The sequence below is a fragment of the Xiphophorus couchianus genome, chromosome 9 (genome assembly GCF_001444195.1).
Source record: "Xiphophorus couchianus chromosome 9, X_couchianus-1.0, whole genome shotgun sequence".
In the NCBI taxonomy this organism is placed as follows: Eukaryota; Metazoa; Chordata; class Actinopteri; order Cyprinodontiformes; family Poeciliidae; genus Xiphophorus; species Xiphophorus couchianus.
Window position 1 is genome coordinate 5946165 of NC_040236.1, and position 15682 is coordinate 5961846.

The window sequence follows — 15682 nt, forward strand, 5'->3', positions numbered from 1 at the left end:
AACTGACACCAGGGGTCTGATGTCGGTTGTGTCGTTTAGCGGAAAATTTCCACCTTTTGGGTATGAGCAATTTCTCTGGAACATGTCCTGCTGATATAAGGACAACTTCTATGTTTTTGTCACTCATTTAATGTGTGAAAGTGTTTTTGTCCAGAATATCAGCATGGTTATATTTTATTCATGACTCTAATCTGCTTCAGCACAGCCTGATTGCTCTTCAACTCACTCCCCTCCATTTCATACCATAAATGCAGCGTTTCACAGATGCACACCCAAACGTATTTTATAAGGTCTTTTGTAGTTGCTCCACAAAGTTTCATCATTAACTCAATAATGACTTTGATTTGGGTAAATGTGTGTATGCTCAACGTCTAGTCAAAACATAATGTGACCTACAAATGCTTGTGTAGGTTCCCCTGTTTTCCTGTTTTGATCTGCAACTGTGGGTATTATCCGAGTTTCTATTTAGATCATTTCTTATTTATTTACTTAGATCTTGCCACTTTAGTTTATCTCTATGTGTTGGTTCATTATTTTGATCATTTGTACATTAGACTTGTTTCCATAGATTGGTGTTTTTATTTTTTCTTAATTTAAGGTATTTCCCTTTGTTTAGATGTGAAGTAGTCTCTCCAAGGCCCCTACTAGATCGCTCTACCTATCAAAGATACAGATGCTCAACTTTGTCAGGAAGTCTGGACCTAAATTTAACTGAGAGTCTGTGATGAATTGGTGTCCAGAGATGATGTCCATCCGGTATGGCTGAACGTGAGCTGTTTTGTAAAAAATGCAAATATTTTAGTCCAATGTTTTAATTAGTTAGAGACATATCCCAAAAAAGTGTATAATTTCAGCACAAGGTGTTTCCATAAAGACTTAAGAGAGTGAGTACAAAAGCCTGCAACACGTTTTCTTACAGTTTTATTTGGAAGAACAATTTAAAACCATGGATCATTTTCGTTTCATTGCACTGTGATGTGCTGCTGTGTTGATTTGAATTGAAGTAGAATTTGGTGGCTGTACCATGACAAAAATTGGAAACCTTTTGTGGACATGAATACATTTCCAAGGCACTGCATCACGCATAAGATATAGTTTCTCTTAGTCTGACTGTACGCTGTAAATTCAAATTAAAGTTTGGTGCACTCTGCATTTATTAGCAGTTAAACATTATGAAGTGGTTTTCAGAAGTAAAGTTAAGTAGTATAAAGAAGAATGTAACATTGTTTGGTAGCAGTGTTAAAAAGGCTCAATTTCTTGAGAAATTGGATACGAAGCAAGTTGATTTTAGCTTTGTTTGACATTTGTTTCATTACACAAAAGTGCTTTTAAAGAATCAGATTGTCATTTGTTTCTCTCCTACTTCCTGTTGAATAGACTATCTTCTGTCAGTTGGATAAAGACCAATTCAACAGTTGTTTTAGCATGATTTTGTCAGCAGTAAGAGGACGGTCTTTGTGCAGAAAACAAAAAAAGGAAAAAAATGCTAATTACATTCGTGTGATGATAAAGTCTATCACTTGAAATCTTGAGAGGCACTTGAGAGCAAGACAGATCTTAACACTTCTGTGGAAGCTGAACAGATGGGAGATAGTGTTTTAGTGCAGAAACAGTAATTGTTTTGGACTGCTAACGTTGACATTGTGAGAGAAATGAATGAATGAATGCTTACGGTATTTGTTAAACAAATGCAAAATTCAAATAATTTGAAAAATCATGTATTTTTATTGTCATTATGTGAAGGTTGTGCAGCTTAAACCTTTTTGAGATTTGCATAAGCATTCTGGAGTTTATAAATTAACCAGATTTGAACAGAAATAATGCTTTGAATAAGCCTCTGAAACTTAAATTTTCAGATAAAAAATAACTTGAGTTTGATTTTTTTTTTTTCTGTTGTACACACTGAATGCACAACAAATGACTGAGATCACAAAGAAGACAACAGCTCTTGGAGTAAATGAAATGAATCAGCTACAAATGGGGATCATTTTAATCCCAGAACCTTCTGTATTTTTAGGCTCGGGTCTGCACTGTCTGCAAAGCCTTAGGGGAATATCTGTGGATGATAATTTTACTGAAAGACAAGGCACTCCAGTGGATATTATTTAACAATCTCTGTGAGCATCTGGCTCAGGCCTGCAGCAGGCTGTACTTCTCTGCCCCAGAGGATTATCAGACAGATGAGCAACCTGAGGTTCACTCATGCACATTGTCAGACAAAGTCCCACAGAGACCCAGCATGACCACTTCACAAATGTTTGAATGCCCTTGCACAAATTCTAGCTCTTTGATTGATAGAGTTCTGCTTGGACAGTTTGCAGCTATTAGGATGCACACACATTGGCTAACGCAAACAAAACGTGATCTATTTTTGTTACTTCATAATTATCAAAGAAGGGAAGTTACAGAAGATACAGGCATTTATTGTTTGTTCGTTTCTAGTACATCCATAGGTAAGAAAAAAGTATTAAATATTGAAAAATTAAAATCTTAAGTGAAGAAGACTAAATAAAAATCACACATATCACACAATCAGACATATTTTCATTTAAATTTAATAATTTGTTTATCTGTGCATTGGTCAGAATTGTTGTTATATCACTATTCAACAAAGTGGTATGACACTTGTTTATCTCCTTACTCTGCATGCTGCTATGTTATTAACATCTGGTAGATAACGCTGATATGTGCTGATTAGTAGCTTCCTGATTCCCCAGCGTGGCAGCTTTCCCAGCAACTACAACAGTAGCTGATGAGTTGGTCTAGATTCTGTTAGGTATATTACAAAAAAATATATACTTGATTCCCTTTGAGTCAACCAGTAATGGTCTAATAATCTAAACAGTGCCTATTAGACTCAGTAGCTCCAGCTATAAATAGCTCATGTAACTTTAGCTATGCAAAGCTATGTAATGTAGCTGGTTTACTGCCCTCTTTACTTTGTGCAGAGCAATGTCAGTGATCCATGGAACCTTTTTACTGCATCTTTGCATAATAAAACTGCAGATCACCACATTATGTTACACTTTATGTTTTTGCTCAATTGTGTCAAGGTCCTAACTATAGACAAACTGCTATTGTATTGTGTCCTACATGTGACTGAACTGACAAATGACCCTGTTTGACTTTTTATTTTATTGTGGAATAACCTGTCTCACTTTAAATTTCTAAGAATCTTCAGCAATGTGAAATGTTTATTGCCTTCCCATTGTTATATATCATTTTCCCAAATGTTATATTACAATACAGAGACTAAAACACCAAAATGATAGCATCATTGAGATTATTAATTCTAAAATTGTAAATGACATGTTGAATGTTCAGTTGTTAAAAAGAACAATTAGTTCATAATTTATACATAAATGTAAATTGAATGACTTGAATAGCTATTCATTTCTAAGAAAAGTTAAAGACTGTTGCTTAGAATCACTGCACAGTATCTACAAAGTCAACAAATATGTTCCAAGTATCGAACCCAAAATAACCTTGTTACCTTGTTTTTTTATTCTATTTAAAAAAATGTCAGGCTTATTCATTGCCAAGAACTTCCCATTCTCTTAATTTACGAGCTTTCAGCTCTCCCTTTCCGCTCTTTTCTGAGTCACTCCTTTGGAGGACCTTTGAAAACAAAACAAGCACACACACACGAGACGCACACACACCTACACAAACACACACCTCCATGCGCGCACCCCCCCCCCCCCCCCACACACACACACACACACGCCAACAACAACAACGTGAAAATGTAATGCCAGGAAAACTTTTTAGAAACTTCCTGTGGCACTGATCTCAGGCTAGGATGTTATTTTTTGTTGTTGATTTTATCTCACTTTCTAGTGTTTAACAAATACCAGTCCTGTGACACATAGTAGTCAACAGCACACATAGGGAATAAAATAACTGCCAGACTGTTTCCATCATGAATTGACTAATTGAAAGCTTCTTGGCACACTGATCAATATAAAAATGAAAACTAAAATCTAAATTCTTGGACTTAACCAGCTATTTTTCTTAGTGCAAGATCAGTTAGTTTGACAGCTTTTTGTGCATTGTGCTATAGTTGCCAATAAGTCTGCAGGGTGCTTTATGTGAAGCATTTACTCTGTGCAAGTGGTTTGGTGACATTTTTTCCAATACATTTTTTCAGCTTGTGTTGCACAAACTGTATGTTCATAGTCAGAGAGAACTTGCATGGTAATATAAAACAAACAAATATCTCTCTTTACCTCCATCCTTACAGCATTCATAAAGAAAGGGTATAGCTGAGAGTCTATAGACACACTGAGTATCAGTAAGACTCTCTATCTGCAAAGTGGCAGACAAGAGGAGCCAGCAGAGGAAAGTGAAGAAGTTGAGAAGGTCACTGGACTGTCCCTTCTGTCCGAGATTCATCTCAGAGCCACCAGAGGAACAGTTTGCTGAAAATTGCAGACTTACACCCACACAAGGGAAGAAAAGCAACCAGACTGTTAGACAGCATTTTGCTGCAAACTGTTAAAATACTGAACTGTACTTGTAATATTACACTCTTTTTATGTTTCATCAATTTTCTATTTTTATCTTTTCTTTTTTTATGTAACCAGGTAAAAGCCCATTGAGATCTAGACCGCATTGTCAAGAGGGATCTTTTTAATTATACTGTTGAGTAATCTATTGAAGATCCCAGACAAAAGCTGTTTGCCAATTGTCAATGTTAGTTATGAAATACATGCAAGAAAAATATTAATAAAAAGCAAACATGCACAAATAGAAATTAAGAACAATAACTAAGAATGAAGATGTGTTGCAACTTTGTCTCGATTAAATGGTAAGGAATAAAGAACAGTTTGTAAATATGTTTTTCAAATTGTCATTCTAATGTGAAATTGGATGATTTTTCATGTGCAGTTAAAGAAAAATCACAATCCATCTTCTGCTCCTTAATGGATCCAGGAGCATCTGCTCACCTGACCTCAGAGACCTCGTAGGAGAGTGCAAAGTCAGAATATCTGTGCAATAAGAAGTCGCTAACCCATTAAAGCCCTTAAAAACAAACAACAGGATGTTATTTCTAAAATAAACAAAGAACCAGTGAAAAAAAAATCAAGTCCAACAAGTTGTGGTCTCATTTGTGGACATCTGTCAGGGGTAGAGCAGATGTGAGAGTAGAGACTGGCTAATACCACTGCATAGACAGACAAACATGGTCAGATGGTCTGGCAGATGTGTGATTTTCCTAATATTCAGCATTGTCTTGCGACATCGACACTCTAAATCTGTTTTATCTATAGTGTTTATTTTGTACACAGAAAGCCCTGACTGAAAACAAGAAACTGGTGAAATAATTTGACAGTTTCATGAACTAAAATCAGATGGTACTGAAGGACGATGAATCCCATTCAACCAGTTCTTAGGTTTTAAATCTGTGTTAAGCTGCAACAGGGCAAGGATCACAACCACAATGGCTACATGAATAATCCTCACTTCATCTTTAATGAAATATTCTGTGCAAAAACATTTTTAAGAGCATAGCCATCTGTTCAGCTCTATGTTACAATTTTCAATTTACATCATGATTGCATACAGTAATGTGAACATTTATTGAACATGCATATGTTTTTCAAAGTAAATATAATATCATTTTCCACATTGCAAATACAAAGGAAGAGAGCTCAGACTCAAAACTCTTCTTATAATCCTTTTATATAGAAAATCATTTTTTGCATTGACCTTTGCCGTTTTTAAAAAAGTCCTCGGGTCAGAAGACTTGTTGATGGTGAAAAATATTCCTGTTCAGAATTAGGGAAAGTAAAGCAGCGTGCTGCACAGGAAATGCAGCATGCTGCTTTACTTTTTGTCCTTAACTGCTCTGATTCCAACATGGGGGTGGAAATAGGTGAAACAGAGCAACTATTTAATCTTTTTACTCTTTAGAAGCAACAGTAGCTGGGAGGACATCATATCATCACCCACCTGATGAGAGGATGATCCAAATCCCACCCTCTCTTTTGCGTAGCAGAACCCACATGAACTTCATTTCCGAAAGTAGCACGCTGTGTTGTAGATGAGCCTTTTATTCTGATAAAGGTGAGCCCGAATCTTAAGATGCTCGAGCATATGAGGTAACATAAGGTGAACATGCTGGCTCATACTGTGGACAGTGAGTAAAGTAAGGTTATGACTTTTAAGTGTCCTTGATTGGCTCCAGCTACAATTGTGTTCCAAAGATGATTAAATAAGCTTAGCGGGAGATCTGACCTTTAGCCTGAAACTCGTTATTCCACGTAAAGGTCACTCTGGATTCATTGAATTTTTCATCTTCTAAACGTTCCTATTTTTTTAAATTTGTTTTGTAATTTGAAGGATGAAAATTAATCAATTTTTCTTTTTGAAGTTTTTTTTTGTTAATAGTTTTGTATTATGTACCAAATGTGTACAGAGTTTTCTAATTTAGCATTTATGTTAAACTCAAGTTTTGCTACTCGTTTTTAAATCCTTAATATGGCAAATTAAAATGTGTAGAATAACCATACTATTAATAACCGAAAGAATATCTTAAAGGGAACAATGGAAAATAACAATCACATGTTAAAATCCAATTTCATAACTTTCTCCCAGATACCACAACCAGAGGGCAGTCAGCTGGATTATTAAGTCAAGAAATAAACATCTAAAGGAGCAAAAACTATGTACTTTTTTGTAATAGCAGTTAAATGAAAAAGGCACTAATGGAAGTCAGAAGGCAGCTGTAAGCACAGTGACCATTTTCTGAGAGAAGTGCCCTTTGTTAAGCAATATTATGCATATTTGTTTTGTTTTTTTTACACATTTATTGCAATTTCCGGCTTTGTCATCGGTACTGGTGGGAGAGGCCTGACATCACCCTGTCTTCTGTGGTTGAGTGGGTGGCAAGGTTCCCCCCGTCGCCTCAGGCAATTTCTGCCTCTCAGATGGCAACAAATGGCACAATTACATCCCCCACATCAGTACAATGACTACACAAAGGACAGGTAAACCCCAGGCAGAAATATGTCTTCCCATCTTCACTGCTCTGACTCAATAAAATCAGTCGTGCTTGTCGTTTGCATACTTGGCTGGCATTCTCTAAATGTCATTGACGTATTTTTTTTCTTGATTTTGACAAAGATTGTAATGTTATGTAAATATATGGAAAAAATGAAGAGATCACTGCACTGAATCCCATCAAAAAGCTCATGATTATTCCACCAAATATTATGTATGTTCTGAACGCTTCCTGAGTTAAAACATTAGTATTGTTCTTTCTAAATGAATATGAACTTGTTTTCTTTGCATTATTCGAGGTCTGAAAGCACCGCAACTTTTATTTTGACCATTTCTCATTTTTTGCACATAAATACTAAACTTTTGCTTGGAATTTCGAAGACATGTTGTCCGTAGTTCATAGAATAAAAGAACAATGTTTATTTTACTCAAACATACCTACAAAAAGTAAAATCAGAGAAACTGATCATTTTAAGGGGTCTCTTTATTTTTTTCCAGAACTGCATATCCATATATTTCCATCCATTCATTTTCTACTCATTTATGCTTGTGGGGTCGCAAGGGATGATGGTGCCTATCTCCAGTGGTCAATGGCTAGAGGCTGGGTACACCCTGGACACACCCACACCTAATGAGAATTTAGAGAGTCCAGTTAACCTGACAGTCCTTTTTTTTTGGTAAGAACCCTCACATGCACAGGGAGAACATGTGAACTTAATGATGGAGAAATCCTTGTGATATCCCCTACCAGCAGGGAACACTTAATTGTTGAAGTAGAAGTGACCATTTAGCAAACAATGTAATGTTTTTACATGGACACCCCACCTCCATGTGAACAGAAGAGGCATGGGTAAGTCAATCCAAACATTTTCTAGACCTTTATTAAAATACAGATGTTAGCATACATTACCTAAGTAATCAGTATAAGACCCTTTTAAATTCACTTGAATTTCCTGCTCACAGAACTGCTGTAACTGAATCAGCCTTTTCTGGGTCACTTTTCTAGCTCTGCAGACTTTTCTATGAAGCTGAGATCAGGGCTTTCTGACCGCCTCTCCAAGACATTGGCCTGTCGTCTTTAAGCCACTTTGTAAATAATTTGGCGGTCGGTTAGGGGTCATTTTCCAAGTTGAAGCTTTAGCTTCCTGCTGATGTCCCCTTAGTGTTTTCACACAATGTTCTTTCCTCACACAGCATTTATTTGTTGAAGTAATAGAATAACTCTTCCTCCTGGAAAACATGAACTCTACATACTAATCAAATTTTGACTTTTATACTTTATAGGTGATCTTTTTTTCAGGCTTGCAAGCTTCGCAAATGTCACATTTTTCATTATGGACTCACTATTTAATTGTATGCATTTTTATTAGATCACATGACAAGGCTCAAAAGTTAATGTCTTTATCCTGTGTTCATTTGCAAACCATGCTGTGAAGTTTCATATTGCTTTTTCAATATGTGCTCTTGTTACAGAAATACTATGGATAGTGTCACTCTCTTATCAGCTTCAGCCAGTGTGTTCACAAGGTCTGTGCTGTTCTAGAGTTGATATGCATAACTTGGACCAAAACCAGCTCATCACCAGGTGACAAAACCAGTGATGACAAAATCCAGCCATCCCAAGCAATAAAATTACTGGATTTTTCTGAGAAGTTTATATTTATATAATATTTCCACAGATGGACATCTGGAAATGTTACACACTTTTACACAGCAGAAGCTTATGAGGCCATGATGTTGTCATATGGACTTTCCCAGACTGTTTTAAAGGAATAGTTACCCCAGTGTTTGTAATTTTCAGAGTTTGCCAGAGATAGCAAAATGTTAATTCAGCATTGTCTTTCCATTGTTTGACCATTGTAGCACTGGTACCATTGTTTTATCTGGTTCTCAGAAAAAAGAACATTTTGGAAATTGGTAACTTAAGTAAAATACACTGCATGTAAATATTTGGTGTCAGATGTAGATGTAAGCACATGTTTTCATGTCAGAAGTAACATTGTTATGCATTTTTAATACATGCATAACAATTGTAAAATAACTACACAATGAATCTCTCTCTTAACAACTAAATTTGTTAACAATTTCTACATTTTTTTGTTTAAGATTGTTGCACGTACAACATCCATCCATCCATCCATTTTCTGTTCACCCTCGTCCCTAATGGGGTCGGGAGGGTTGCTGGTGCCCATCTCCAGCTACGTTCCGGGCGAGAGGCGGGGTACACCCTGGACAGGTCGCCAGTCTGTCGCAGGCACGTACAACATGATCTTCCCATTTAAACACATGTAACTCCTTGCTGATCCAAATTCTATGAGCAACAATTACAAAAGTGCAAAGATTAGATAATTTAAACTGGGTGGATTAGTTTTTAGACATACAATTTTAAATCTCATTTTTATGCATTAGTACTTTACAATTTTCCTTTTCTTTTTGTTGTGTTTTTGTGAATTGAAGAAGAAAATGCTGGAGTGAAACAAAAGGAAGACAGAGCAGACTTTAAAAGAGTTCCTGGTGATCATCTTAAAGAAAAAAAGGATTTTCAGAATAACCAAACTTAGTCTTCAGTTCCTTGAAATACCTCCGGCCGAAACCTTGCATAAGAGGCATAATAAAGGTTTCCTTTGAAACCTTTATTATGTGGCTGTGGCTCCAGGCCTTTTCCCACCCCGATTCTAATTATCTGGATTTGGAAGCATTAATTCTAAAATATAACAAAAAAGATACTGTTTTCATCTCTACTGATCAGTGAGTGCTTGGTTAAGGAAAAACGCCCCAAGGTCAGTTCTCATGTGGCGCCCAAAGGCAAACCTCATTAGATAAACATAATGCCACAGAAATAGTTTTGCTGCTAAATTTGAACAATAAAATGCAGTCAGTTCTTCTGAGTATCTGGCTTTATGGTTCTGTCTCATTGGGTATTTTTAGAGGTGGTTAAAAATACAAACAACTCAAACACATTTTTAGACCTGCAGAGTATATCCCAAATTAAAAGTTATCAATCAATCATTTCAAACTTTTAAATTTTAGGTTGTTTCAGAATCACAAACATATGTCATGTCCTAGGAAGCACAACCTTTTTTGTCTGAAACTATGCCACTGCCACTGTTCAGTTATGTATTGCCTCAGCTCCTCAAACATCACTTTAATCTCAATCATATAACAAGTTGAGATTAGCAACTTACTGCACACCAACTATGAAACACTCTCCCTGTGTCTTTATTGAGTTCACCAGCTGAACATCTTCCCCACCTACTTTCAGTAGTGGTGTTAAAGAAACATTTCATTCATATAATTTCCTGGAATGAACACTTTCATCACATTTGTGTGAGTGCATTTACTGCTAAAAGAATAAAAACTAAGCAGCTGTTAAGAGGACAACACAGGATGCCAAAAAGGCCACTGGGTTTTCATGTGCAAAAGGCAGCTGATGAGCTTCTGAATGTTCTCCAATTTCCTCTTGTGCTGAGAATGTAATACTTATGCATTACTCTGATTTCATTCTCACTCATCATAGGATCCATGTTTATTCTGTGAGTTTTTTGTATTAAATAGGATTTATTTATTGATCTGCCATATTGCAATACGTAATGTTCTAGGCATTGTTTTTAGTAGCCATAATTGACAGAACTTAAGGCTTGAAAACATTATCTTGTGTTATCAATGTGTGTAGTTGTGTTTCACTTAGTGCATTAAGTTACAAGAATAAATATTTTGACAATATTCTAATTTATTGAATCAATCAATACACCCAAACATATTTGCATAGCACATTTCACAACCTGACAGTTGAAAGTGCTTTCATTGTGAAAACAAAAAAAGAAGTCAACAGCTGTGAAATAGCTGTGAACATTAATTGGGCTGAAAGTGAACTAAAAAGTGAATAGTGAATTGAGTTACTAAGATAAATAAACTTTTCAGAAATATTGACATTTATATGCATTGATTGTTCAGCCTGCAAGTCAGCCAGTCTTTAGATGGACAAAAAAGAAGAATTGAGAAGGTGATGTTATGATGAAATTAACTTATTCTGTCCATAAGCATATGTACACTGTACATTTTACCTCATCCACCCCAATACACTTACAATTTATATAACATGATATTATGATCAATTTACTTTACATAGTTAGAGGGATTTGATTTTCCCCCAAATCTGCCCTCAGCTAATAACCAGCATAAAAAGTTCACCTTTACAGTTTTCTTTTTCATTTATGTCATCACAACACTTTTGTTTTGTAAAATATGTTTAATGTTTTATTTTTGTTCCTTGTCAGCTAAATTGGTCTTTTTTAAATGATCATATCCTAGTAATTGTGACTGGACAAGTTACTTTATTTCAGTATGCTAGTTATCGACTTCCAGACAGTGACCACGGATGGGTGGATTAATTCTTTGAGAATTTATATAATTAAAAGAACAGATTGGGGTTTTGTGCTAAAAATTACTATGTCACAAACTCCAAGGGAAATGTTAAAGAATTGGTCAACTTGACATTATAAACTACAGTATATAAACAACAGAGGTTTTGTGGGTTTTGTTTGTAAATTAAGAGACCCACAAAAATAGTGAAAACAACACAGAAAAATCCCTTTGTTGTTTTAGAAGTAGAAAAAAAAAACAGTCCATCAGCTATCAGAGGCTTTTATCATTAAACCATAATTTCCCAGCCTCGACCTTGCATGTTCTCCCCCATATACTGACTTCATCATCTCTCCCTCTCTGTTTCTCTTTGCCTGTGACTCTCTCTGCTATTGGCTGACAGAGCTGATGACACATCAGAAGGTGTGGGCAGTAGGATTATAAAACCTCTGCCTTGTCTCAACTCAGGCACAGACAAACAATTTCATTCCTGGCTGAGCTTTGCTGAAAGGAAACCTCCCCTCGCCAGCTCCCACTTGCTGCTATGTGTAAAGGACTCGTATCGCTGCCTGCCTGCTGCTTGGAAAGGTGCATTCACTTTTATGAAAAGACTGATTCTTTGCATTATGTGTTAGAGGACCAGGTTTTGCACATGCATGTGGGCATTTGAGAAGCTCAGATGGGATTGTCGTTTTAAGCTGTTTTATACTATCGATGCTTTCAGCTCTTGAGTTCTAATGTAGGTTTTTCTGTGAATATGAAATGATGTCACTTAGAAAATTGTATCCAACCTTTTGCTTCTTTCTCTTTCAGAGCCAAGGAGCTGAAAGCAAGGCTGGGAATTCTTCTGCAAAAGCCCATTTGCACTTTATCCTGCTGCAAAATAGGGAAAAACAAGTAAGCTTAACACAAATATGACATTGCTGTATTTTAAAAAAATATATCTTGATGACTTTTACAAAATTCCAGCTTTATCTAAACATGTTTCTCACTATTTTCAGACCAACCCTGGAGGAATGCCTGAAGTGGAAAGAATCATTTGAAAGGCTTCTGTCCAGTAGATGTAAGTTCACCTCTGAATTAATGCTTTTATTATATTTTTACACAACAGTGTGCTTGGTTTCCCATAAATTACTTACATACACATGATTACGTATGCAGCCTCCACGGCTCCATCTGATGTAATTACTAATCAAATTTCCTCCATTTGCAGATGGATTGTGTGCCTTCACAGCCTTCCTGGTTTCTGAATTTAGCGAGGAGAACATTGCATTCTACTTTGCTTGTGAAGATTACAGAAGAACCAAGTGTCCTACCAAGTTACTCACCAAAGCCCAGAAGATCTACAGTGAATTCATCAGCAGTGAAGCTCCACGAGAGGTAAGAAGAGACAGATTTAATGACAGTCTCTGAAATGTCTGAGAGAAAAATTGACAAACTGACTTTTTGCCTTCTTGTGTCTTTTGTAGGTAAATATTGACCATGAAACCCGAGACATAACCAAAGCCAACTTGATGAACCCGTCGCCATCTTGTTTCGACCAAGCTCAGCACAGGATCTACATGCTGATGGCCAAAGACTGCTACCCTCGCTTTCTCCACTCTCCAGTTTATAGGGATCTACTGTGCCAAGCTAAACCGAGCACAAAACTCACCAATCTTCCCCATCTGGTCAAAAAAGTGTGAAGTCGATTTTTTTCTGATTTTACAAGGGACTTTAAGCATCCTTAAAATTTAAGCACCCATGAAATGTGCAGCATTTGTTGCTGTATAAAGAAGATAGTGCTTTGACATGACAGCAGAAGTAAAGATTTCTGTAAGGAAAATGTCACCAAATGGGCCAGTGGTGCAGATTCTGTTCTTGCAAAGACAGGATGACACTGAAAGGGGAAGAGGAAATTGAGCGCTATGTGCCAATACAGATGAAGTTTAAAAGCACTGTCATTAGAACGTTAAACTTAACTGGCTGAATGACAATCAAAGAGGACAATAAGGAAAAAGCACTTTTTTTAGCCATTAGGCAAACTTTTTTTCTGGTAGTGATGTGCAATGAAATGTACATTGTTTTTTAATTTGTACGGTACTTTATAAATTTGTATTTATTAGTATTTATTTGCCTTCAATGTTATTGCTGTACTTTTACAAAGCAAAGATAAAAAAAATGTCTGTTTCAATTGTGTTGTCTTTATATCTTTGTCTTTTTTAAAACACAAACAAATCATATAAGTTATTTGGAAAATAAATTGTGAAAAAATATATCTTTTTGTCTTCATTACACAAACTTACAGTTTAAAAATGTGTCTATAGATTCGAAATTGCGTTACTTAGCAGGGCTAAATATTTAGTCTTGACAGAGAAGCAGTACTGTTAAAAGATACCACAGTTTAGGGCTGATTTAAGTAGCTCACTTAGCCAGGTGACAGATGAAATATTGACTGGGCACATTGTGCAAATATACAGAGAATTCCCCATGTAATCATTCATATTATCTGATAAAGAAATGACAATGACATCCATTATTTACTAACTTTTATGAGTTATTCTGTCGACGGTGTCATGCATAGCTGTTGTTCACCTTGGAAACAGCTCAACTCAGTGCCATAAAGAACTCAGACAGTGGCACATTGCTGCTATGGGCCATTGTCCCATGTCTTATAAATAAGAAGGAGCTTTCTAGCAAACAGGAAGAAGAACTGATGATGTGACTGCAATAACGTAATGGGAATGGCTGTAAACTTTAGCAGTACCTTAGAGACTGTTTGCACAGGTCATCAACAAGAGGCAATATATAACAGTGAATCTGCCACCAGGATGAGACACAGCCACAGCCTTATACAAACCACAAAATAGCGCAAAAGAATAAGGTGGATTCCCATGTAGTTTCTTAGATAAAATATATGATTTTTCCTGTTGTGACTGTTTTGAGGTAGATTTTCTTCAGAGCAGAGAATGAGGCTGAATGTCAGGTTTGTGTATTCAGATGTCATCAGCGTAGAGTGGAGCCAGTATTAGGTGGACAACAGCTGGTCCATGGGACCTCATCCATATGTACATGTCATAATGCTGCCTGCTTTCCTATAGTAACCTTCTGACATTTCTGTCCAGATCCATGCACAGCAATGACCATCCAATACTGGCTCCAAATCTCATGGTTTTCAGCATATACATACTGTTGCGAGCACCATGCATAACAATCTCTGAATACAGCTCTTTGCAACATAAGAGAGACGATCTAATTTCCGAAGAGCAGTAATTAATTAGTAGATTGTCTGAACACAACCTAAAATTTATTACAATTGTAATGGCTTAAAAGTAGGTAAAGGATTTCTTCTAATTTTGCTTTTTTTTTGTTTACATTTAAGTGTTTCGGACAGTCTAGCAAGTTTAATATCAAACAAAATCTGAATAAATACATAATAACAACCTTATTTAAACCAAACTGGGCATACAAATGGTAAAAATGCAATTTCTCATAAACCTAACACCTGGCGGTACCACCCATGGGGGCAACAACAACCATCAAGTGGTAGTTTAAGCTCAATCTCATACATATATACTTTTTTTCATCTGATTACTGCTACAATATTGCAGCAATTAAAAGTTTATTTGTCTGGCTACTTCTGAGAAAGTTACTGCTTTTTCATAGTTTGTGAGTGGTTTGTCCAAACGTCCCAAAAATGTGCCTTAATGAGGATTACATTAAAATGTACATATGATTTTTCAAGAAATTTTTGAAAAAGCTACAGTTTCTGCTGTGAACCGGCATGACACTGGGATGCACACACTCACTCTGCAGCTATCGTTGCCTCAAAACATTTATAGTAATTGATCACAAAGTTGCAACATGTCTCCTCATATGAAAGCATGAACAAGCTTTTTTCAGAATTCCTTCTCAGAGTGGTCTTCCAAATAATTGTGACTTCATCCACAGAGGTTTCCGCTGATGCTGCATGTCTGTGGAAATTAATTAAGAGACTCTCAAAGCGTTTGATCTCTTTCGAGAAACTCTAAACCTCAACCCAACCACAAGCTTCATGAGGACAGATGTCACTAGATCTCATTTCCACAGAAAGAATCCATCCAATCCAGGAAAGAGCATTTTCCTTCACTGCACCTCAGACCTCTGAGTCCTTACCAGTTTCATCCAGTTTTACAAAGCCCAGTTTACATTATTATTAATATTAAGATTCATTTGAAATAGATGCAAAGAAAAGTGGTAGATTCCTCTGACAACCGACACCGGTAAAAATCTAAGTTTTATCCATATTATTTGAGAAGTGTAATAAATACAACACAATTAAACATTTTTCCCCTTC

At 36.2% G+C, this 15682-nt stretch overlaps 1 protein-coding gene across 1 annotated transcript; it reads left to right on the forward strand.

Moving 5' to 3' along the window:
* The first annotated feature begins 11827 nt into the window (after positions 1 to 11827).
* On the forward strand, positions 11828 to 13526 carry rgs16 (regulator of G protein signaling 16). Its single transcript, XM_028026824.1, has 5 exons — positions 11828 to 11955; positions 12181 to 12264; positions 12369 to 12430; positions 12581 to 12747; positions 12837 to 13526. Exons 1-5 carry the CDS (start codon positions 11912 to 11914, stop codon positions 13050 to 13052), a joined length of 573 nt encoding a protein of 190 aa, XP_027882625.1. The 5' UTR covers positions 11828 to 11911; the 3' UTR covers positions 13053 to 13526.
* The last annotated feature ends 2156 nt before the right edge of the window (positions 13527 to 15682 follow it).

Coding starts and splice junctions, on each gene's coding strand:
- rgs16 (XM_028026824.1), top strand. CDS start 11,912: ATGTGTAAAGGACTCGTATCGCTGCCTGCCTGCTGCTTGGAAAG. Junction 11,956..12,180: donor CCTGCCTGCTGCTTGGAAAG/GTGCATTCACTT, acceptor TTTCTCTTTCAG/AGCCAAGGAGCTGAAAGCAA. Junction 12,748..12,836: donor GCAGTGAAGCTCCACGAGAG/GTAAGAAGAGAC, acceptor TGTCTTTTGTAG/GTAAATATTGACCATGAAAC.